The sequence below is a fragment of the Sturnira hondurensis genome, unplaced genomic scaffold (assembly GCF_014824575.4).
Source record: "Sturnira hondurensis isolate 20B ecotype Veracruz unplaced genomic scaffold, ASM1482457v3 Scaffold0002597, whole genome shotgun sequence".
Lineage (NCBI taxonomy): Eukaryota > Metazoa > Chordata > Mammalia > Chiroptera > Phyllostomidae > Sturnira > Sturnira hondurensis.
The window spans coordinates 2582849-2607100 of NW_028075228.1; the positions used below are offsets into that span (position 1 = coordinate 2582849).

Genomic DNA, 24252 nt, shown 5'->3' on the forward strand with positions numbered 1-24252 from the left:
CACTCAGAAGCTTCAGTCAGGAAGGTCTTTCTGTCCAGCTCTTCTTGCCTCAGGGCACCACCCTTTCTGATCCTGTTCCTGAAAGCCCTTCCTGTAGGTCTTGGCTTGACTGGCTTCTCTTCCAGTTAGACCTCAACTCTGCTGTTATTTCTGGATCACCAGGAATCATGCCACCCCCTTATTTTCTTTGAAACTATCTTGTCCTCCCATGAGCCAGCATCTCTCATGTCACGTGAGTGCTGTTTGTCACCTCTGACAGCTCCTCAGTAACATCCAGCTCGGTAGGAAGGTGGCGGACAGCCCTCGACAAGATGAGCAGTCTTGGTTTGAGAGGTTGCTTCTATTTTACTTGTTTAGATTGTTCATATCTTATAGGAAGGTACTTACATGTAGATGTAATATTTTAAACTTTTGTCTAAATTCTGATAGTGTTTATTGCAGGAAAGTTGGAAACCAAACATTTTTAAATACCCAGTGATAATAAATATTATTGATATTATGGTGCATTTTCTTTTTGTTTTCAATGCCTATTTGTATATACACACAATTGACATATTATAAATTCTTGTTTCAAAACAGACTCATAGAAACAGAGACCAAAGGGATCATTGCCAGAGGGGAGAGGGTTGGAGAATGGGTGAAAAATGTGATGAAAGGGAATATAGTCAATAATACTGTGATAAGTTGCAGACAGATGATTACTGCTATAGAATTAGTGAGGTGATCACATGGTAAGGTATAAAAATGTCAAATCACTCTACTGTATGCCTGACACTAATATAATATTGTATACAAACTATGGCACTTTTTTAAAAAGTAAATAAAAATAAATGACTCCTCAGAATATCTATATTGTTTCATATATCTAAGTGTGAGCATTTCCGATGGCTTATGTTTTCTGAAATTATTTTTTAAAGTCTGTATAATATGTAATCATGGGGATGCAAATTTATTTAAATATTAAATCTTGCTGGATGTTTATGTGCATATTTATTTTTGCTCTTCTAAAGCTAAGATGATTCTCCTTGCACACAAACCTTTGGATCACTGATTATATTCTTAGCATAGATGCCTCCCAGCAGCATTAGTGGATTCAAAGGTACAGATGGAATGAGAATTTGTTACATGTACCTAATTGCTGTCGAGATAGTTGCATTGATTTGCACTTGCTAGTTGAGGATGACTGTGCCCCCTTCTTATTAACATTTTGTGAGCACTGACTCCTAAGACATTTTGTGTAACTGTACTTCAGATAACCTCCAAGCTGTTGTGTGCTAGTTTTAGAATAGGTGATTACTTGTCATGGTAGTCATTTTTATGTGGAGGGTCTGTTTGGAAGCGAAGGCACCCCATACACACACCCAGACCCAGACTGAGGGGAAGCAGACATGGAAACTGGTGGCTGTCTAGAGCTGTCTTCTCTTCCCTGGACTGAATCTGCACCAACTCATAAACCTCTATAGCTGTATAACTGCTCCCTACTGGACAGATGACCTTGGAGAAGTTGATGAGTGTCTGTCCTTATTGTTAAAGTGGGGTAACAATAACTGCTACCGTCACATAGATGCATGTGTATATAAGCATATTGCATAAATGATATGATAAGAAGTATACAGAGTGTGGTTATGATGCTAGTATTTTTCATTATTTTATTTTCCATGATCTCTTACAAAGTGTTCACATCTTAGGCATTCAGGTGTCCACCCTGCTTGTTAAACTTAACTCATATCTTAATAGACTTTTCATGTCACTGTCCCTTTGGTATACACCTGCCTAGTATTATAGGCATACCTGTACCATTTTATTTAAGCATTCCCATATTAATGGCACTTAATTATTTCAAGTCTTTTGCTCGTATCATGTATGGCTATGGTGTAAACCTTGTATTGATGTTTTCTTGGATGCGTTTGGGTGTATCTGAGGGTAGGTTTTGGAACTTTGAACTTCGTGTGTGAGGGAAAGGCACACTTTTGTCTTTGTGTGGGCATTCCCCTGTGAGTCTGCGGAGGGTCTCATCGCAGAACCATTGCCTGTTAACAAGTGGGCTGTCCTGCTGCCTGCCTACGGCATCCCCTTCCATTTCTTTCCCTACTGCTGATCATTTAATTTCAGGAGGCTAAGACCTTGATGCTTTGGATTCTTAAGAGATTAACTGTTGCTTTACCAGGTTTTTCTTAAAACCTCCTCCACCTCACTTACATGTTGCACATTTGAGTGCATGCTACATGCCTTGTCCTCTGCTGGGCATTTTGAGGGCACATATGTAAAAGGTAAGTTTTGGGATCCATCTTCAAGAATCTAGTAGGCAGGCAAAACCGTTGTGCACATACTTCCAGTTAGAGTTAAGCATTGCATTTATTTTAGAGGGATTGTGTTGTGGGGATGAGATGATTGGGGATGGCTTTCTGTAGACCTTCTCCGATTTGGGTGGGGTTCAGGGGCTTCTGGTTAGAAATTAGGAGGTTGCTTTTGCCTTAAAAGTCCTAAGGCTTATAGTAGAGAAAAGGAATTGGATGAGAGTAGGTTTTCTCAACTTCAGCACTATCGAGGTTTTGGCCCAATAATTCTTTGTTTGGGGGCTTGCCTAGTGTGTTGTAGGATGTTTAGCAGCATCCATGGCCTCCACCCACAAGATGCCAGTGGAGTTCTGCCCAGTTTTGACAGCCAGAAGTGTCTCCAGACATGGCCATATCCCCTGGGTGGATGGCCCCCAGTTTTGACCTACTGCAGAGTCACAAGCATTGTTAATTCCTGCCTAATTGCATAGTGGTAGCAAGTGCTACATTTCCTGTTGGAAGCTAGCAAAATTCAAACTGTAATGTTCCCTGTGGCCTCTAGGACTGTTAGGATTAGTGGAAAATAAGACTTTATAAGTAAAATAAGGATAGAAGTCTAGAAGAGTTCTAAAAATTAGGTAAAGGGGTTCAAACTCGATGCAGGAGATGGCAAGAAGCTACTTGTAGGCATTATAAAGACATGTTTTCCCCGCCATGAAAAACACTTGAACTGTAAAGTGATTCTGAGGATTTTGCTGTCAGGCTCATGCTTGTGTTAATACTATTAACAGAAGACAATGCTTGTGTTAATACTATTCAGGTGAAAAAAAGTGAGGCAGGCACTGCTGATTGGAGTGCTTTCAGTGTGGTGGTCGGTTCAGAAGGGAACACCTGTGGCTGTCAGGAGCCCTCATTGGAGGGTGCACTCATCACATCAGCGTGTCTCATAGCCCAGGGCCCTCCCACTCCCAGAGGCCATGGGGAAGGTCACAGCTCTACTTCCACTAGCCTCTAACTCAGGCTGTCCAACCTTTTGGCATCTCTGAGTCACACTGGAAGAAGAGTTGTCTTCCGCACACATTGAATACATTGAGGCACATAATCACAAAAACATCTCATAACATTTTAAGTAAATTTATGGTTTTGTGTTGGGCCACATTCACAGCCTTCTTAGGCTGCATGCGGTCCGCAGGTTGGACACTCCTACTCCAACTGGAAATGTAGCTTTTGCTGCCATTATGAAAGGAGAAAGAAACTCCCAGTGGTGTTAATAGTGCTTGTGACTTGTCATCAATAGAAATCAGATGTCTTCATATTGCAGTGGCTGAGGCACCTTAAGGTACCTTTTGTGTTATCATGGCTTCAGGTTACATGGCACCTGCCTGCTAAGCGTGTTAAAGAAGTTCGTCTCTTAAGATCTTAGCTATTTTTAGTATAATTGGCTTCATTTGTAGTCCCATGTATGTTATGCATTTAATACATATTTCTGGGACGGATCAGTAGGCTTCATCAGACAGCGACTGTTTGTTTGTTTGTTTGTTTACAAAGTAAACCCCCCTGCTCTGGTGTTATTGCCGTCTTCGGAGCCATTTCAGCTGCCTGTTGGTGGCATGAAATAAGACTTTTGCAGACTCAAGGCCCCAGTCAGCTTACCTGTGTTTTGGGGTTCTTCTTCAGTCCAAGTGCATGTTAGCATGCCCTGTTTGGATGACTTTGCTCTTTAGAGAAATAGATTTTCATTAAAAGTCTCTTCTAAAAATTGTGGTTCTTGTCCATGAATACTAAAGTGAGTTTTAAACACAAAGCTTTAAAGTAGACTGTGCAGCATTAGGTCTCTTTCATCAGATCCGTGGACGGAGGAATACCCTAAAAGTGTAGATGTCTGAGGGAGAGAATTAGCAGGAGGCGTGCTGTCCGACCGCGTTCCTTCTCTAGGGCGATGGTTCACGTGGTTGCCATCTTCATGCCTCACCCTTAGAAGGGGCCTTTGAGTTTATCTGATCCAGTTCTCTACACACTACTGGATTTATTTTTACATCCTGCCTAAAAAGAAGTTGTGAAGCCCTGGCCCAGTAGTTACCCGATTCTCCAGGGTTGCGTGTTCCATGCCAGTCAGGGCAGATACAACAACCAGTGAATGTACAAATAAGCGGGACAACAAACTGATGTTTCCTTCTCTCCCTCTTTCCCCTCCCTCCCTCCCTCCCTCCGTTCTTCTGTCCCTCTCTTTCCCTTCCTCTATCTGTCTAAAATCAATAAATTAAAAAAAAAAGAGAGATTGTGAATGTTCTGATCATGACAAACTCCTTTATCTTGAAATGCTCTGGCGACACTGGCATCCCCTGGGAGCTAGTTAGAAATGCAGAACCTTAGCTTACCACCCCCCTCCCACCAACTTTCTGAATCAGAATCTGCATTTTAACAAGATCTGGAGGCATTTTGCACATCAGTTTGAAAGCAGAAGTCTAGTCTCTATTGAAATAGCTGTAACAATGAGAGGGTTTGCTATTTCAGAGCCAGGGTGCGAGTTGTGAGTCCAGGTGATGGGACTTTATAGCCCCTTATGGTCTCCCTAGGTGTGTGGCAAATGTCAGACCAAAACCACTTTCCTGGCAGAACCACACAGAACAGAGCGTGTGCCTCGTGACTAGTATCACACTCAGAGTCGGGTTTCATTCGTGGCCTAAGCTTTGTCAGTCCTTTATTAGACCTGAGGCAATACTCTGATGATTGTGTAGTATACGATTTAGACTACAGAAATTTCACTCTGAAATAGAGGTGCTTTTCTGTTAGGCGAAGTCCGACTCGTAAAATTTGGTGGATACAGTCATGTATTTTACAGCTATAAAGTGCCTTTTTTGTGCCAAGCTGTTTAAAGTATAGAGGATACAGCAGGGAACAGAGACAAAATGTCTCTGCCTCACTGAGCTTCGAGAAGTCCTTGCTGAGAAGGTGACATGCCAGTGTAGATGTGACAGCAATGAGGGGGCCATTTCAGGCAGAGGGTACAGCCAGAGCGAAGGCCTCCAAGCAGAACTGGCTGCTGAGTCCACCTTTGGTGGCTGCAGTGGGTTGAGCACCGGGAAGACGTGGGAGATGACGGGAGCCAGGCCCTCGTAGCTCACAGGAGAAGCTGGCTGTGCAGAGGCAGAGTGGTCACCCAGTCTGGGGGTGAATGCCCAGTGCTCGTTTAGAAATAAAGCAAGGCGCGTGTATGAAAAAGGACTTTGGACTTAATGGAAAACATCCATCGAGGCTGAGTCGGGCACTGTGTTTGGAGAGGCTTTTCTCCTTGCTTTCCTCACGGTAGCAGAAGACGACATTTGGAACTGATCAAGTCTTCATTCTCATGCACATCGAGCTGATGACTGGAGCTCTGCTGTGAGCATGAGTCAGAGAGCATCTGAGTTGAATGCGTAGGTCACATGGGCAAATTAACTTAACCAAAAATAACCCCAAAAACAGCATTTCTGGGAAAAGCAAGTGAAGACAGCTTTCAATGTAAACAAAGGAGCAAAGTAAAGATAAAGGCTTTGTGAAAAAGTGAACATTTGGAAGACTAAGAAGAAATGCTTTAGGGGAAAAAATACTAAGGAAAACAAATACTTCTTTTCTAGTAGTTACAATTTTAAAGAGTGTTCTTTCATGTATTTATGTCAGATGCAGTGGATATGTTTTGAAAGGGTAACTCAGAGGTGGACCTTTCTCTTCGTGGCGTGACCATTGAACACACATTTTAGCTTTTCCTGTTAACCCACAAGAGGAGCTTCCAGTTTTCTCTGGGCTTTGCCGAGACCTGACAAGATGATGGGTGCAGTCGGAAACGGGATGTGGCGCTATCAGCAGTTCACACTCTGGGTGCAGTTAGCGTCACCTGAGGAGTTTAACTCACTAAACAAGAGAATACCACGAGCCGTGTCCCAGCCCCACTCCCGAAACTCTGATGCAGTGCGGGTGTGCGGGACTTGGTGGTGGCATATGTTTTTCCAGGGCCTCGGGGGTTCAGAATACAGCCAAAGTCAAAAACCACCCTTTCAGTCCAGCACCCTTACTCCACAAGCTGGGTTCTCCTGGCCACAGCATTAAATGCATTAAACACATTCTCCTCCACTCACCTGTTGCCTGCCTCTCCTTTCCTGCCTGCAGACTGAGAGTTGGGGGGCTGGTTTTCTGTTTGTGGCTGTAGGGGATGTTTCATGGTGAGCAAGCAGTACGTGTAGAGAACAACGTAGTGGCCACACGTGTGAGCTCGGGGCAGGAGAGGTTTGTCACTAATCCAGACAGCTCGGCCTCTTCTTAGGACCAGGATTTAGAATTACTTACCAGGAGAGCCAAGAGAACATGAGGGTTCTTATGAGTCAGGCCAGATAGGATGGAATCTGCTGTGGTTGTGGTCATTGTGTAGTTAGAGATGTTAACTTCCTGAGTTGTTTCCCATAGTAGTATTTACTATTGGAACTAAAAATCATGCTTTTTGAGTAATTACTTGTACCTATTCTATTAAATAGGAAAGAAATTCATTTCTGGAGTATTCTGACATTGGATGTTGGAAGAAACTTTGCCAAATCTAAGGGGAACAATCCAATCTAGTTAAATTATTTGAGTGATTTAAATTTTAACTGTCTTAATAACTAATATCTTTGCAGTGTTATCAGAAGAATTGACTTTTAGGGAGGTAGTGGATCGGTGGGGTCATTTTCTTGAGTTGTATAACTGCCAGGTTACCTAGACTTGTGCCGAGCTCCTTGCCCTGCATGGTGCCCCTTGCGGCCCAGGGCCTGTCAGCGTGGCGCCGTGAGTTGCACAGCGAGACTTCTCTGCACAAAGCAGGGAGGCCTTCCTTCTCCAGTGGCTGTGGCAAAGGTGGGAGTAGAGAGAGCTTGTTGTGTGCATGGCATGTGGTCTCACTGCAGTTCTCTGTGAATGATTGAATGTCACTCTGTATTTCATGTAGCACATGCCACCCCAGCCCTGCACAGCCCTGAGGGGTGGCCATCTCCCCCCTCCCCACAGCTCTCTGCCTCTGTCTCAGGGCCCCTGCCTCCAGAGCCTTATGGTGGTGATGGGGTCTGTGCTTGCAGTGCACTTACAGATTTCGTTTGACCAGCTCCCACCTGCTCTCCAGGTAAGCTGCTGAGAATGAGGGCCAGACAGCTCGGGGGGCACACATGTCTCAAGTCAGGTCTGTTTAAGAATCAGGTCTGAGAGTCATGCTGCTTTTCCCCTTCACTGTGTGTGTAGTGTTGTGCTTCTCAAACTGTGAAACTCACACCTCTTTTGCTAAACTTTAAAATCTTAACTCTTTTCTTTTATTATTTGAAATTTTGATATGCATTTAACTGTGACTCCAAAGAAGTTAAAGCATTGGTCACTGTTTTCTTCTAAATCCTCTTAAGTCATTAATATATTTTGGATATAAAATTTTCAAATACAGCGTTGTTATTAAGGGGAAAAATAAAAGTTATTGCATCCTTCCTGCCCCACCCAAGAAAGTCTCCTCTCCTCTTCCTTTTCCCTCTCCTCAGGATACTACAGTTCAGGGTTTGCCATATCCTTCCAGGCCTCATTCTGTTCATTTACACACACGCACATTCACTTTAAACCAGAGAAAAGGAGGAGGGGGTGGAATGATGTCTTGTGACTTGTTTAATCCATATGCTGATGAGCTTCCCTGGTGGTTTTACAACTGTACATAGCTCATCTGTGGACGCATCGTCCTTGGTTAGCTGGCTCTCGATCGGCGGCTGTTTCAGATGCTTTCCGCCTTTCGCTGTTGCACGTGCTGCCGCCAGCACCCTCCCCCTCTCTCGCACACACCTTTTTCGCGTGTGAGCACTTAGTTTGATGAATTCCTAAAAATGGAAGTATAAATATAATTTCAGAATATGGTTTCGTAAAATGTCTCCTCAACTAGATCCAGGTGTATTCTGTTGTCTGCTGTTGTTTTTAGAGCATTTTATGATTTATTCAAGATTTGTAAAAGGACAGCATTAAGTCCTGCTGTGTAATTAATTTTATGGGTTATAATTGTGACAGCTCAGCTGACATAGTTTTGTCCAGTCAAGTGAACGACGCACACAAAACATAAATTCCCATGTTTGCTTAAAGTTCTCTGGGCTATTTTAAAATTTCAGTGGTGAGTAGTAGATGGGTGAAACTTTTGTCTTTCATAGAATGTGCATATTATAACACTAGTAAGGCATGTTTTGTAGAAAAATTTTAAAAACTATAATAAGCATAAATGACTTCTAAATAACCATGAAAACCATCCTATATGAACCAGTTGGAAGAAGATTCAGTGATTATATTTTTGTCCCTTTAGGTCACTCCAAGAACCGAGACCCCTGTCACCAGTGTGAGTAATAGTTTGGAGAATGCACTGCGTACATCAGCACATTCCACTGAGGAGTCGCTGCCCAAGAGGACAGCAGGAAAACACTCCAAAGGTAAGCCTGTCCACCTGCAGGGCTGAAGGGAAGGCGTTGTACTAGAGTGTAGGAGGGGAGAGCTTGCAATGATATTTGGTTTAAATGCCTTCAGATCTTTCATAAACGTTTGTTGTAGTAATGTGTGTTATTCTTCTAAATCCTGTAAGTAATACATGAATGTATCTTGGCTGTAGAAATCTCAAATACTGATGTTTATTAAGGAGAGAGAATGAAAGATGTTACATCCTTCCCCATCCCACACCAGAGTAAGTCCTAAGTTCCAGAGCAGCACTGTCCTGAATAGCTTGCTGCGATAACGGAATGGCCTGTATCTGCACTAACTGGTCGCCACCAGCCATGTGTGCCTTTTGAGCACTTGTGAAATGTGGCTTATGTAACTAAGGACTGTATTTTTTTCCATTGCAACTGCAGTAGCTCAGTGTGGACCTTGGCTGCCACCTTGGGCAGTTCAGCTCTGGACTTGGTGGAAGGCATGTTTCAGAAGAAGCAGTGAGTTCTTCGGTTCTCATATGCCTAACTTCCACAGCCACTGTACAGTCACAGAGTCAGTTTGCCACGGAGTTAGTGAGCTGTGTGGAGGTGCGGCAGACTTTTCCAGGAGCGTGAAGGTGATGTGTAGCACTAGATGGCTTGACAGTGAGCCCCAAGTTTGCAGAGCTGTTAGCAGGGCCAGGATGCCCCCGAACGGTCATCATGAGGCCCCAGGGCATTTGTTCCCTCACTGGCTGGGCTTCGTTCCTTCCCCCTTTTGTTTGTGTCTCTTCTAGAACTGAGCTCTGCTAAGGTGGGAGCCATGCCTGCTTGTTTTGTTGCCTGCTTGCTTTGTGTTTTCTGTTCTCTGTCTCCCTCCTGTCTCTGACACAATGCCTTATTAAGATGCTTAGTAAACACTTTAGTTTTAAAATAAAGCCCCATTTTGACAAAGTCATAGCGAGCCACCAGTCCCTGGCTTGGGTCATATGCTGGATAAGTCTGTCTTCTATTGCCTGCACCCGTGTTTATATATACGTAACCATGTCATGGAGTTAAAACGGTAAATCCTTATAGTAGCCCTGGGAGCACAGTCAGCTTGATCCATATACTGTGCTCCAGGGACCATCATTCTCAGAGCAGAGGGCCTCAGCTCCCAGGATGGGTAGTTGACACTCAGTAATAGGCACTTTCTCCCCCTAAAACTGCCCATGTCCTTTTTCCTTCAGTGTGTCATCCAGGGAGCAGGGCCTCTGATGGGGTGTTGCTCTCTTTGTCTCCAGACCATCCAGCATAGTACCTGTGCCCCACACCCTCCTGATCTGAAGGGCTGGCCTCTCTTCACCACAAGTGATTTTGGTGATACACCACAGCATTTTTTCCTCGAGATATAATTAGCAAGAACCCCTCACTCTTTTTTAAAAATATAATTGCAGAATATGTGGCTTGTACCTCTATCACTCATATCTGTGTGTGTTGGTGCCCAGAGAGATGGTGAGCCAGCTTTAGCATCAGCTGTGCCAAAACACCATTAATTATCCACAGTTTTCTCCATTCAGTGTTCATAGACAATAATAGTTTCTTCCCTCCAGAAATTGGCAAACAAGTTAACTTGGTTTTATTAGTCACATTTCTCCTACCATTCTCTTGGGCATCCGTTACGGCTCTTCTGGCAGTCTGAAGTCACGCTAAGTATTACTATAAAGTTTTTCCATTATCTGTTCTCTAACCCACCTGTATTTTTTGTTTTCTCTGCATATGCGGAAGTCTTCACTAATACATTTTACCTTACAAAGAGTTCAGACTTTTCTATTTCTTTTGTATATAAGCCCAGGGAATTGCAGTGAAGACAGTCTGAAACCCTGACTGCTCTGTCCCAAGCTGATTACCTAGATGAAAGTACATAGTCTTCTGAAGAGTTCTGTAGGGGCTTAGCTATACCTATTTAATTCCAGCAACAGTCCCGTTAGGAGATTATTACTCCATTTTACAGATGGAAGAACTGAGTCACAGATGAGTAACATTCCCAAGGTAAGCTGGGGTTCCAACCCAGAGCTAATGCTCTTACTGCTTATGTGAGACTGAAGAGAACAGAAAACGAAAATCAAGGTGCAGTTCTTTTTTCTTGTTTTTTTTTTTTAAAGATTTTACTTATTTATCTTTAGAGGGGAAGGGAAGGAGAGAGGGAGAGAAACATCAATGTATGGTTGCTTCTCGTGCGTCCCCTGCTGAAAACAGGTCTGCAACCCAGGCATGTGCCCTGACTGGGAATCGAACCAGTGACTCTTTGGTTCACAGGCTTGCACTCAATCCACTGAGCCACACCAGACAGGGCTATTTTTTAACCTAAAGAAATGCTTTTTGTTGTGGGCCAGTGAGGTTTTTTGTTTATCATGCAGCATTGCCATGATGAAAAGTCGTGTTCTTTTTTTAAAATAAAACTCAACCCAGAGAACTAGAACATGAATTCTAATAAGATAAGAATTACAATAAAGCCTAAATTCTGAAATGCCAGTAGTGTTATTATTTTTCTTGGGTTGTATTGGGGAGTCTAATGTGCATTTGTAATCAAGAAGCCTTGATAGTTTTAATTTCTCTATTGGCTCTTTATTTAAAATTTTATTATGAAGATGTTCAAACATATAGCAGAGTTCAAAGAATTTTGCAGTGAATAGCTGCCACCTAGATTTTGCAGTTTCATTTTACTTTACTTGCCTTTCCTTTATCTGCCCATCTCTCTATCCATCAAGACACTGCATTTTTTGGTTCATTTTCAAGTAAGTTGCTAACTATTGCAACAGGTCTCTTGACCTGCCGTGGTTGTCCCGTATGACCCTGTGCTGTATGCCCACAACCCACAGCCCACTTCCTGGTAGAAGGGTGGGTTCTCTGTGCCCTCTGACTTCAGGGTGCTGCTCTCATGGAAGGTCACAGATGACTTCTTGGGTGTGGACACAGGTTGGCTGTGTTTTCACCTGACATTTGTGATCACCCCACTCTAGACTTGGTCCTACCTTGGTTTTTTTCATTTTTAAGGTGTGGAACATCAGACCTACGTAAGGACTGGTGTGGAGTGCTGCACAGGTTGCCTGACAACACACCTGGTTTTCCTCCTGCCTTTCTGTTCACTTCTGTGTCCTTTGTAATTGCTTCTTCTTCTGCCCCTTACACATCTGTGCTCTCCAGGCTCTTTCCTTGTCCTCTACTTCACACTGTGTGAGCAGTTCTCTCTGAGCCTGTGTTGAAGCCACTGTAGATCTGTTAATGAATTCAGAAATGAGTCCAGCTGATACCTTTCTCCTGGACCCCAAATCCCTGTGTACCTGCCAGTTACTGACTATTTCCACCTACACAGTTCACTGGTACCTTGGTTGGAATGCTTAGAATGCGGTCATTACTTTCATTGCTACCCCCTAAAATGGGTTTCCAATAATCGTGATCGATACCAGCATTTAAGCACTTGGGGCAAAACCTGGACGTCCATGACAGTTCTCTCTCCCTCTTGAGGTGTCTCAGCCCTTACAGTCCTGGCAGGTGGCCCTGTAAGGCTGTCGTAGCTTCTTCTCACTGTCCCTGGGCCCCTGTCCTGCTTCAGGCCTCTGTCTGCTCTGCCATCTGTGGGTTCACCTCTCCAGCCCATTTCCTGAGCAGGGACCTCTCCAACATTTTGGATCGTGGTCCCCTGTTTTAGGAAGCCTGTCAGCAGCACTGATGGCAGCAGCTGGCGTCATACAGCACTAACTCCCCACAGTGCCATCCTGCAGTTTGTGTGTATTCGTCTAGTTGATACCACAATTCTATGAAGTGAAAACCATTATTCCTTTTGTTCCCAGATTAAATAACTGCCCAAGGTCACTGAGCTGGGAAGTATCATGTTTCAGACTGAGCTGGGCTGACTGCAAAGCCTGAGTTTACCTTGACCTGCAGGGAGGCCCAAGTTTTTCTTTATGTGCCTGTTGTGAGGTTGCTGGGCTGGTCCTGTTCGTGCCTTTGCCTCCTTGTGACTGTCTTCCCCGCTCTGCTCTCCTGTCACCCTTATCTTCGTGTCATGGCTCTTGCTGTGGCTAAACTTATTCAAATACCACATACTGTCATACCTGGGCCTGGCTTAGCATGTCGCTCTACCCAAGTGGGCCCTTTGAGGTCTAGCTCAAGCATTACCACTTTGAACTTGAATTTTTCTACCACACAGCTGGTACTGTGCTGAATGTGTACTGGCGCTGAAGCAAGCGTTTGTCCCTGGTACATAAATCGGTAAAATTCCTCAGACTCCAAAATTCAGGTATCTTATCACTAAGCACTTAGAGGGAAATGTGTGTTCCTTTCCTGTGTTCACTACTGTAGAAATACCTCATACCAGTGCTGCGTCTTCGCAGGTACGCACTGCTTTTGTTTCTGTCTGTTTCTGGAGGACTAACAAATAAGGCAAGGTAGCTAGATGATGGAAAAAACAATATATATGATACGGTTTTTAAATATAACATGATATACTAAAAAGACGTAGAAAGGATCAGCTTAATCAGTATAGTAGTGAATGTTCACATTTTAAGAACAGATGAATGAAGTAATGCTTCTAAAAATTATCACCATTAACACAGGCAAGTAAATGAAATTGAGAAAGTTAAGTTGCTATTTTAGAAACATTGTTATTGAGCTTTGACTTTTAAAAGAATATAGTTTTTCGATTTTTAAATGAAAACTAGATTTCACTAATAAAATTTTAAAGCAAGAAGCATGTTAAATATTATTCTGATTTAGTTTCTTTATTTCAAGTATGAAGACTTGAGTTCTACTGTATAGAACTTAGGAGGAGAGTGTGCTGGAAAAATTTTTTTTCATCTTTTCCCTCAATTATCAATAATATTTTCTTTGATTTACTATAGTATACTTTTGGTAATTTTTGAAGTGGTTTCTTGTTGTTGGGCATATCAAATTAAACTGTTTAATAGTGATACATTGAAATCAAGTAAAAAACATATTTGGCAGAAAACTACCAACCACCCAGTTTTTTCCAGAAAAATTTAGAAAGGGAAAATATTTCAAAACAGTGGTTCATTCTCGAACATATTAAAGCCATTAGCAATAGGTGTCTTAAGTACTGATGTGACAGTTGGCTCTTAGAAATCATTTGGAGATGCTTGGTAGCGAAAGTGGCCCTTAGGCCATGGCAGTTTGATCCAGGAGCTCCCCGGGCTGAGGTGAAGAGAATGTGTTCCTGGTCCTGGCTTTGGCACCTGCTGGCTTTGTGACCTCTTGGCCAGTCATCATCATCCTAAGTCATTTGTGACTTTTTTGCCAGCCCCCATCTACATGTGGTTGCCTGATTCTGCTTTAGGTCTTTCAGTTGCTTGCTTAGGCTTTTATTATGACACATCTGTACTTTCTCTTTACACAAATTTCCCTCCCTCTTATTTCAGTTACATTAGTGTATTAGTTTTTAAAATTAGTTATTGATTCAATTATTTAAAAAATTTAATGCAATTATACATTTTAATAAAGGGTATGTGATCTACCGTATCTTGTAAGATCTGAGAGTTTCTAGTGTGCATCTTGAATGAAGAAAAGAAGAAAAGTTTGAACAAACAAAATGTTAAAAAGGAAAAAGCAAATCATCCTTTTCTTTCTCATTTCCACATGGTCTAGCCTCACACCCCTTTGACCCAGCTCCATCTGTCTTACGTAGACGTGCTTCCACGCAGTCTGGACCCCAGCCCCACTTCTCCCCTCCCCAGTTTCTCCCCTGATGGACGTTCCAGTCCTTCCCAGTTGGCTTTTTAGAGCACTGTTCCTGGTGGTGACTGGCTTGTCTCTGGCCAAATAGAAGTGTGCCCTCTCAGTCTTTGAGTCTTTTCAGTTGACCCAGACCCTGTCTTTACAGTCACCTTTCACTCTGTTCTGTCCCTTCAGGTGATGGCCTGATTATCTAGCCCTTAAAATTTACACACGTGTGCTTGAACTCCAGAAGGCAGTGGGACTGCTGTGTGGCAGTAGGTGACAGTCTGCAGGACTGACCAGGGAGGTGAAAAGGAAAGGGGGTCATTTTATCTACCAATAGACTTTAAACAGATTACAAGTAGGTGTATGTGTGAATATAGATACACACTTTAACATGAAACCACATTATAGAAATTTTGGGGGAAAGCTATCTATAATTTCACCACCAAAGTTATTCCTATCATTGCTGTGATTTTTAAAAGAGATTTATTTATTCATTTATTTTTGGAGGAGAGGAAGGGAGGGAAAAAGAGAGGGAGAAAAACATCAGTGTGCGAGAGAAACATCAATTGATTGCCCCTCACTCTCACCCAAAACTGGAACTGGCCCACAACCCAGGCTTAGCGCTGACCAGGAATCCAGTCGGCAACCTTTGGCTTTGCGGGACACCCAGCCAACTAGCCACACCCATCAGGGTTCATTGCTGTGGTTTTTGATTATTTCTTTTTAGTCTGTTTCTCTTTTACGTGTAAACAACTATAATCATGTTTCACATACAATTTATAATCTTTCGGTTGATATTATAAGTGTTTTTTCATGGTTTCGTTTTTATAATTATGGTCTTTAATATAGCTCCGAAACTGAGAATGTGCTTAAACATCTTTGAAACTTGATTAGATATCTCATAACCCCACCCTCCACATTAGCCACTGCCACTGCTGATAATCAGCTACAGAAAATCATTCGGCAGGTGGCCTCCTGCCTTTCTGGTCCAGCAGGCTCCCCTTTTCCCGTTTTCAGAGCCCTGTGTAATAGTGGATGTTGTTTTCGGGGGACAACATGGAGAGAATCCACTGCAGCAGAACTTCTAAAGCATTTATTTGGTCCGGGTGGCTAAGCCGCTGCAGCAGCTCCTTGTCCACACAGAGCTGATGCAGAGCACCGTGTTGGTTGGTCTGATGATTTTGAAGAGTTCTCGCAAACGTTTTAGCCCTGGAGTTCAAATGCCTCTTTTATTTCAAAACAGCTGAATAATGTTCATCTGCTTTTCACATTTTGCTGTCCAGATATGAGTCACTTCCTGCTTTCAGCCCAGATGAGGGTTTTTCCCCCCCTATAAATCCTAATATTAATTTAGTTCTGGGACATTTAGGTACACATTGGTGTTCTGTGGCCAGGGAAAATGCTGACTACATTTTTCTGTATTCATTGACTTTATATACTCTATTGTTTAAAAAGTTAAAGATCTGGACTAGAATGATGTCATTGCGGGTAAGTTTTTAAAAATACTGGTTGGGAAAACATAAGAGCTGTTTATTTACTGACAGTCTGACTGAGGAAGTCAAACAGGAACAGTGAGTAGTTTGAGTGAAAATAAGGAGCTGTACAAGTTCTAAGTGTAGTGTTTTGTTTTGCCAGAAAGGAAACATTCTTATTTTTTAGAGTAATTCCTTCCTGTAAGGTGCTATTTTAAACTTAAAATACACTAAACCAAATGGGTTCTAGTATCTCCCAAGATGCATATGAACCCTGATGCAACTTAACAAAATTAGGAGAGTTTATGAGAGAGTAATTTAGCAAGCGAAGGGTCTTTTCTCCTTCAGACTATAACTGTATAGGTACAACAACCCACCTGTCTTGTCCACTGCTGTATTCCTAGCCCCTAGACCGAGACTGGGTCCACAGCAGGAACTTTATAAGACATGTTGGTGAATGAACAATTGTTGGTTTAGAGCAGAGCCTGGCAAATTTTTTTCTGCAAAGATCCAGATAGTAAATATTTTTGGCTTCGGGAGGCATACAGCGGCTCAGCTTTTGTGCGTGGAAAGCAGCCATTGGCAATATGTAAGCCACTGGTACGGCTTTGGGCCAATAACACCGTTCATACCCACAGGCGGAGGACAGCCTGCAGTTTGTCAGCCCCTGGCTTAGAACAGCACTGTCCAGTAGGGCTGTCTGATGACGGGGTGCTCTGTGTCTGTGTGTGCGGTGTGGGCCAATGGCTCCACAGAGCTGTTGACCACTTAGAATGTGGTTAGTGCAGCTGAAGAATTAGATCTTCATTTTGTTCAGTTGAAATTAATACAAATTTAAATGGTCACATGTGGTTAGTGGCTACAGTATTGGGTAGTGCAGGGTTGGAACCTCCCCAAAGCATGTTACACAGAGCAGTTTGTTTTCTCTGGGGTGTTCGTGTGTATTAGGAAAGAAAGGGTTCTGTGGCCCCAGATAACTGGGGAATTGTTGTTAACAAAAAGGTTTATTTGTTGCTCGGCTTCTCAGAGCCTTTAATTTGCTGATGTATGTAGACAGTCTACAAGGAGTTTTTCAGATTTTTCCTCCAAACTTTTCGATTATGAAGGTGCTCAGGGGTGGCCCTGAGTGTCTTCACAACTGGAGCTCCTTGGAGATACGTTGGGAAACACTGGTGTGGCAGGCCAGGAGGTCTCGGGCATCCGCGGGAATTGTGACAGCGGTTTGATAAGTTGAATATTTCATGTTGGACAGTTGGGTTGAAACTGCTGTGTAAATCCTCACAGAACACTGCCATATGTCCTCTAAGAATAGTAAAAAATAATGGGGGCAAATGAGTCTAATGTATCATTCCATTTCTGAGCAGAAAAGAATGTGCTCACATGTGTGAAAGGATGGTATGAACACACCGATGACTTTAGAACTCTCTCTTAATGGTTTGTCTTTTTCGTCATTGTCAGTCTGTGCAGCCAGCCCCTGACAGTCCTCAGTGTCTATTTCTCTAGAGGCAGCGTCAGGGATCTTCACTGTTCCTTCTGTACCTGCCGCCCTGCTCACCTCTAGGCACGCCCTGGCAGAGAAGGATGAGGCCGTGCTGTGTTGACAAGAAGATTCAATGAGAGCCTCTGGGCAGCTCTTGCTGAAACAGTAACAGGAGAAAACATTAAGCATTATAGTTTTTCAGAAATTGGAACACATCATAACTAATCTTCACTATAATTAGTATTCATACTCTTGTGCATACAAATAAACTTATGTTCTCTTTCCAAGCACGGTTCTCTTCCTTTTCTATAATTTGTATTTATTTTTTGCCTGTTTTTCTTGCTTTACTTTTAAATTCACCCTCCATTCCTCAGTGTGACAGATTTTTGCCTTCCTCTTGAGTTTCTCATTCCAGGTGAACACACCGCAGAAGAGACTGAGCAGCACTGGGCGTTGAGAGCCTTATTTCGAAAATTGCTAAAATATCAAATGCTAAATAAAATAATATGTACCTCAAGATTTTATTTCATTTTTATAATTTTGATTGTTTGTTTTTGTTTTTTTTGTTTTCTTTTGTTTTTTTTTTGTTTACTTTTGCAGTGAGTGTTGAAAAGATAGACCTGAAGGGATTATCACACAAAAAAAATGAAAGAAATGTTGAATGTTCCTTTGAGGTAAGATGCTAAGTTTTTTTTCCCTTTTCTCCTCTAAGGGATAGGAAAGAAACATTTACCATGAATTTGGTACTTTTGTTTATCTAAATAAAAGGTGGGCCTTTTTGCACAGCACTGTCAGTGCTGTGGGGGAGAGAGAGCTGGGACTCAGCCTGGGGTGGGCGGGGGGTGCCCTCCAGGATGGGGCTCGTTGGGCTTCCGGCCCACAGGATGCTCGCTGCATGGCCTCAGAGGCCTCCATGAGGGGGAGGGGCCTGGGCTCTAGAACTGCCTGGCATTAACAGTCCTGTCCTGTCCCTGTTGGCCATGTGACTGAGGACAGTGCTGAACATCTGTGCCCCAACACCTCCAGTCAGTAAAGGAGGAGGGTTTTGGGGAGAATTGAAGGAGACAGCCCCTTCAGAGCACTTGGCACAAGGTCTGGAAACAGTAAAAGCCTGCAGACAAAAACTGTTCTTCTATACCCACTAGGTGACAAATGGTTCTTGGTCTGTACGGTGAACATTCTGTAGACTGATATGCTCAGCTGCTGGTAGTTGGTTACATAAGTTGGCTGCAGTGGAGAATCTTAAACATTGAGACGCAATGTATATTAGGGTTAGAGACCCTCAGTGACAGTGTCTGAAACAACAGGGAGGTGGCCTGGTGTTGGTATGGCAGCTATGCTCTCGAAAATCCCTAGGGTCCAGGCTTCCTCCAGCTGACTGCTTGGACATTCCTAGGAGGTAAACCTTAGCCTCATGGCCCAGGATGGCAGCTAGGGCTCCAGTCCTCACATTTTCATTCCACGTAGCAAGATACAGCATGAAGAGAAGGGGAGTGGTTTTATCTTTCTTTAAGGAACATTCTTAAAAGCAGCTACCTGATACTGCTTATGTTTTGTTGACCCTGACTTAGTTTCTTGGTCCCACTTAGCTATGGAAGAGGCTGGGAGATGAGTCTCTGTTACTTGCCCAGCAGTGTTGTATGAGTGTCTCTTTTGATCACGCACCTGGATGCTGATTGTTAAGGAAAATCTGCTTCCCACATTGTTGGGGAGTGTTCTCGGTAGTGAAAGCTTCTGCTTAGTATCTAGTATGTAAACTAAGTGCAGTTTACCCGCAAGTATCTGCTGTATTTTGCGGTGTATAATGTGTTCTGTCTGTGATGCAAAAGCGTGTTTTGGGCCTAAACTTTCAGGAAAAAAGTATTTTGTTCTAATTTTTAATTCAATTTTTAATTTATATTTAGCTATTTGGTCTTTGTATTGTAAAGAGATTTTAGCGTTTATTTTTTAACATAGTATGGTACAAGACATCTTATGTAACAAATAATTACAAAATGCAAGAACATATACAAGGTATTTCAGGTACTACCCATGTATATAATGGACACCCTTATTTTTCCCTCAAAAATTTGGGCAAAAAAACTGCACATTATAACCCAGCAAAATACAGTAGTTTGTTTACTAGTTTGTATACTAGGTTGTAACCAGTTTGTTCACTAAAAATTAGTGAAGTTTACTAGTTTTTCAGAGTGTAGCCGACTCAAAATACTTTAAATATATTTTCCACTAAAAGGATAAAATGTTCCTTTGATTTAGGAGGTACTGCATTGTAAGAATTAGTCATTCAGCTATAGATGACTTTTCAAAATGTACAGGAAAGACTTAAGTTAGGTTTGGAGATTGTTAAAGCTTGCAGCTAGCCCCCAGCTAGCCCCCAGCTAGCTTGAGTCCTAGCCCCCAGAGAGCCTCAGAATTCCAGCGTCTTCCAGGCCTAGTAGGCATTGGGAGCCCAGCAAGCTCCCAGACCTGGACGAGCTATCCCTTCCTCTCTGCTCTCTGCCTTTTGCCATCAGGTTTTCCCTGAAGGGTACTTGGCAGTCATCATCTGCCTCTATGGGGGCTGCCATTGGGAGACTGCTGAGCATGGGGTGTCTCTGGGGTGGCCGCACTCACAGTCCATCTGATCATCTGGGCTTTGATTCGTCCCCATCTTCAGTCTTGTTACTTGTGGCAGGGAATCAGGCTTAAGCAGCGGGAGATGCAGGAACCATACACAGCACAATTGTCTGCAGCTGCTCGCTAGAAAATGAGCTTTGGCAAAGTAGACACTTGGCCTCTCATGGCTTCTTCTTGGAGGAGGGGATTATGATCTGGAGAAAGAGACAGAAACAGGCTGGTGGGGATGGGGCCCATGCCGGAGTTCTCTGAACGCAAGCTGGACAGCTCCGAAAGGAGCCTGGAGCTGTGGCCTTCAGGCCAGTCCCAGCTCTGAGGCTGCTGAACTGGACCCAGAATGCTTGCTTGCTGCTGACATTGATAACTATCACACGGGGTCAGGTGTTCAATTGAAGATGTCTTTACCCCAGTGAGTAAACTGAAGTGTCTGACAAACTGACTTTTCCTGATGTGATAAATGATTTTAAAAGTATTCTTGTGTTCAGGAAAGTGTCCTTCACTACCCAGCACTCCAGCTGTTCTTTTGATTGCCCAAAGGAATTTGTAGTCCAGACTGCATTTGTTGGTTGGTATTCATGGCACAAAAGAAAGATAACATTTTAAAAAATAATCTTATTTAAAAAACACACCATTAATTTTGTGCTGCTTAAAAGGTGTACTTGTGTGCCTGGTGAGTTAAAGTCTTCTACTCTTAAATAAGCAGCTGCTTATAGGGTGCAGGTACATATTATTCCCAGGGAGGAAGAATGGAACCATTGTATGGTTTTCTAGCTCCTGGTCTTTCGCTGCAGTCACCTTGGCTCGCTGCCGTCAGCTCATACGAGGAGATGACAACGCATCTTTAAACTTTCCATCATTTTAATGGCCCCTCAGGAATAAGTTCCAGTAGGATTTTCTGTTTTAGAAATCAAGTTGATTCTAAAACTTATGTAGAAGGAACTATAGAGTAGTCACAACAACTTGAAAAGAAGAAAAAAGTTGGAAGACTCACACTTCCTTAAGGTTTTAAGACTTCCTGTTACACTGCAGGAACTCGACACCATGGTGTTGCTGAAAGGGTAGAGGTATCGATCAGAACAAAACACAGTCCAGAATTAGACTCAGATGTAAATGGTCCATTGATTTTAGACAAAGGTATAAAGGCAGCTCAATGAAGAAAGGATTTTTTTCAACAAACGGCTTTTGAACAGATACTCTCATACAAAAAAATGAACCTTAACCAAGTCTCAACTCTTACACAGAATTAACTTAAAATTGATTTTAGACTTAAATGTAGAACCTAAAGCTACAAAAGTTCTAGAAGAAAACATAGGAGAAAACTTTGTGACTTAAATGAGGCAAAGGTTTTTGGATAGTGTACCAAAAATATCCATAAGATGCAAAATAAATAGATTCCATCAAAATTTAAAACTTGCTCTTCGTAAGGCACTGTTAAGAAAATGAATGGATAAGGCATGGATTAAGAGAAAATAATTGCAAATTACATGTCTGATAAGTGATTTGTATTCAAAGTACATAAAGAACTATCAAATTCAATAAGAAAACAACCCAATAAAAATGAGCCGGAGATTTGAACAGGTACTTTGCCAAGGAAGATGTATGGATGTCAAAGAGCACACATGAACAGATGTTTAGCATCATTAGTTGTTAGGAAAATACCCGTTAAAACCACTGTGAGGTAACACTAGATGCCCATTGGAATGGCTGCAATTAAAGAGACTCACCATACCAAGTGTTGGCAGACATGTAGAAGAACCGGGACTCTCCTGCACTGTTGGTGGGGTTGTAAAATAGTTCAGGTACTTTGGAAAACAGTTTGATAGTTTTTTTTAAAGTTAAACATATCTCTAGAATATGACTCATCAATTCCACTCCTAGGTGTTTACCCAAAGGACATGAAAGCATGTGTTCATATGAAGATTTGTACGTGAATGTTCGCAACGGCCTTATTTGTAACACCCCAAGTGCCCCCCCCCAGGAACACGGGTCAGCGTGCCGTGGCGGCGTAGTCCTGCAGTGTCGTGTTCTGCAGTGGGCACTGCTCCCGGTAACCAGGAGTGAGATGTCAACACACTCACTAATGCAGATGAAGCTCAGATACGCTCTGTGAAAGAAACCAGACTCCCCTCACCCCCACCAAAAAAAAGTAAAGGTTCATTTACATAAAATTCTTGAAAATGCAAACAGTGGAAGAAAGCAGATCAGGGTGGCTTCCTGGGGAGGGGCAGGAGAAAAATTTAAGGGTGAAGTATACATGTTCATTATATTGATTGAAGTGATAGTTTCATAATGGGTGTAAACATGTTGAAACATCAATCTGTGCCCTGGAAATACGAGATTTGACCAGAAGGTGTCCAGCCACGTACTATGAAAAATGGACACATTTAATGAAGAAGATACAAGATAAAAGAAACATTGTACTTAGAACAGTGATGCCTCAGACCCCTTCAAAGTAGGCACCTGGGACCTCATACAGTTCTTCTAGTTGCCATCAGCTGCCCCGTCGTATTTTCCTGAATCTCACGGATGGTATGAAATCTCTTTCCTTTCAAAGGCGACTTTAGTTTTGGGAAAAGCCGAAGTCGCAGGGCACCAAGTTGGGCCTCTAGGGGGGACTAAATCACCTGGGTGACTTGGTATTTTATCAGAAAAACTCTTTACAAGACACTGTGCATGAACAGGCGCGTTATTGCGGGGAAGCTGTAAATCACCAGTTGCCCATAGCTGTGGCCTTTTGAATCCTCCCAGTGGTTTCTGTGGGGGAATGTTCAAGCTTAACACAAAGTTTGGTGCAAAATTTGTTGCTCTATGCAGTTGGTCATTTTGAATGTGATGGCCACATGGTACACATACTCACTCGGGCATCTGCTTCCCCCCCTGCATAGTACATTGCAGTTGTCACTATTCACACACGTGGGTTCCAGTCCACTCCTTGGCTGCCCCGTTACATTGATGTGGCGCAAACTGTTCCTAGCTTAACGATCGCTGGACTTTTTCTGGACAGACCTCATATGTACAGTTTGATGTCAGTTTTAAGTTAATAAAACTTTTTAATAAAAATTACCTGCCCTTTGTCCACAGAACCCTAATTAATCAAGATTAAAGAGTTCTTTACATAGGTTGTTCTTTGTATGTGGAAATAAATAGCTATTATACTGTAACCAGAACAATTAAAAAAATCTTATTAGGAGTGACTGCCAGTCTCAATGAGATGTGACTAACAGTTTGTTGCTAAAAATATGGAAGGACTTAGTGAAATATTTTTTCTGAAAAACCTTCACTTATTCAGGGGGAAATCAATGACTCTCTGTCCTACCAATTTTCCTAGCTTTATTTATCTGTAGTTTTAATTTTTATGGATCATTGTTTTCCAGGATACAGATTATTCTTTTATAGGACGATCTAACACCAGATCAAGATGATTTCAGAATACACAAATGTACTACAAATAGGAATTTTGAGTTTTCTGTTCTTGGTTTTGTTTTTTGCGGAAGTTGTAATTGCTAGTTACTAGTTACTGAGGAAACCAAATCAGTATATAGGAAGCAAGTGACAGAATAAAATCAGTATGTAACTCTGTATGTGTGAAATACCCAGATGTTACCAGATTTTCCAAAATTACTATTGAGAAATGAGAATGACTAAACAATGTTTTTAAAACATTTTCTTTAGTTATTACCTGTGAGGGAAAGAGAGAGAAAAAAATGTCAAAAGACTACCCAAACCCTTGAAGCACCTACTAAATTGTAGAGCTTTATCAACTTAAGAGGATTATTTTTATGCCATTTTCCTTAAGAACCTAGACATTATATCTATTATAGTGCTTTATCTTTTCTTTAAAATTTAATGTTTCATCTCTAAGCAATCTTAATTGCTCGGAATATTTTACCACTATTAGCAAAGGGTGAACCTTGGTGACTACTTTTTAAATTTTGTTTTCATTGGATACACACATACACACAGTTTCAACAGTCCAGTAGTTCTGCAGACACTGCCCGGAGTCGCAGGGAACTGTTTCTTTTGATGTGTGCCTTAGTGGTTGTATCATAATTAGTGTGACTACGTGAGGGTTGTTGGTACTGCAGCCGTATGCTGCGTGCTTAGTGCTTTTCATTCCAGTGTTGTGTTTTCCCTGGAGTTGTGTGTCTTGTTTTGCTTGTTCTTGTGCAGGGACAAGTGCTTATGAAAAGGCTTCAGCCCGAAGGTTCTCCCTAGGTGTCTGCAGCTCCCCTCGTTGAGACGCGTCCGGTCTCCCACTGGGTTCGTCTTTG

At 42.4% G+C, this 24252-nt stretch overlaps 1 protein-coding gene across 3 annotated transcripts in view; it reads left to right on the forward strand.

Annotated features, from left to right (window-relative positions):
- The window catches only part of ZCCHC14 (zinc finger CCHC-type containing 14), a 58725-nt gene that overhangs the window by 15410 nt on the left and 19063 nt on the right, over positions 1–24252 (forward strand). For all 3 annotated transcript variants that reach the window (XM_037040222.1, XM_037040224.1, XM_037040223.1), the window contains exons 2-3: positions 8599–8722; positions 17966–18039. In XM_037040222.1, the coding sequence (XP_036896117.1) occupies positions 8599–8722; positions 17966–18039 (198 nt within the window). The remainder of the gene's footprint in view (positions 1–8598; positions 8723–17965; positions 18040–24252) is intronic.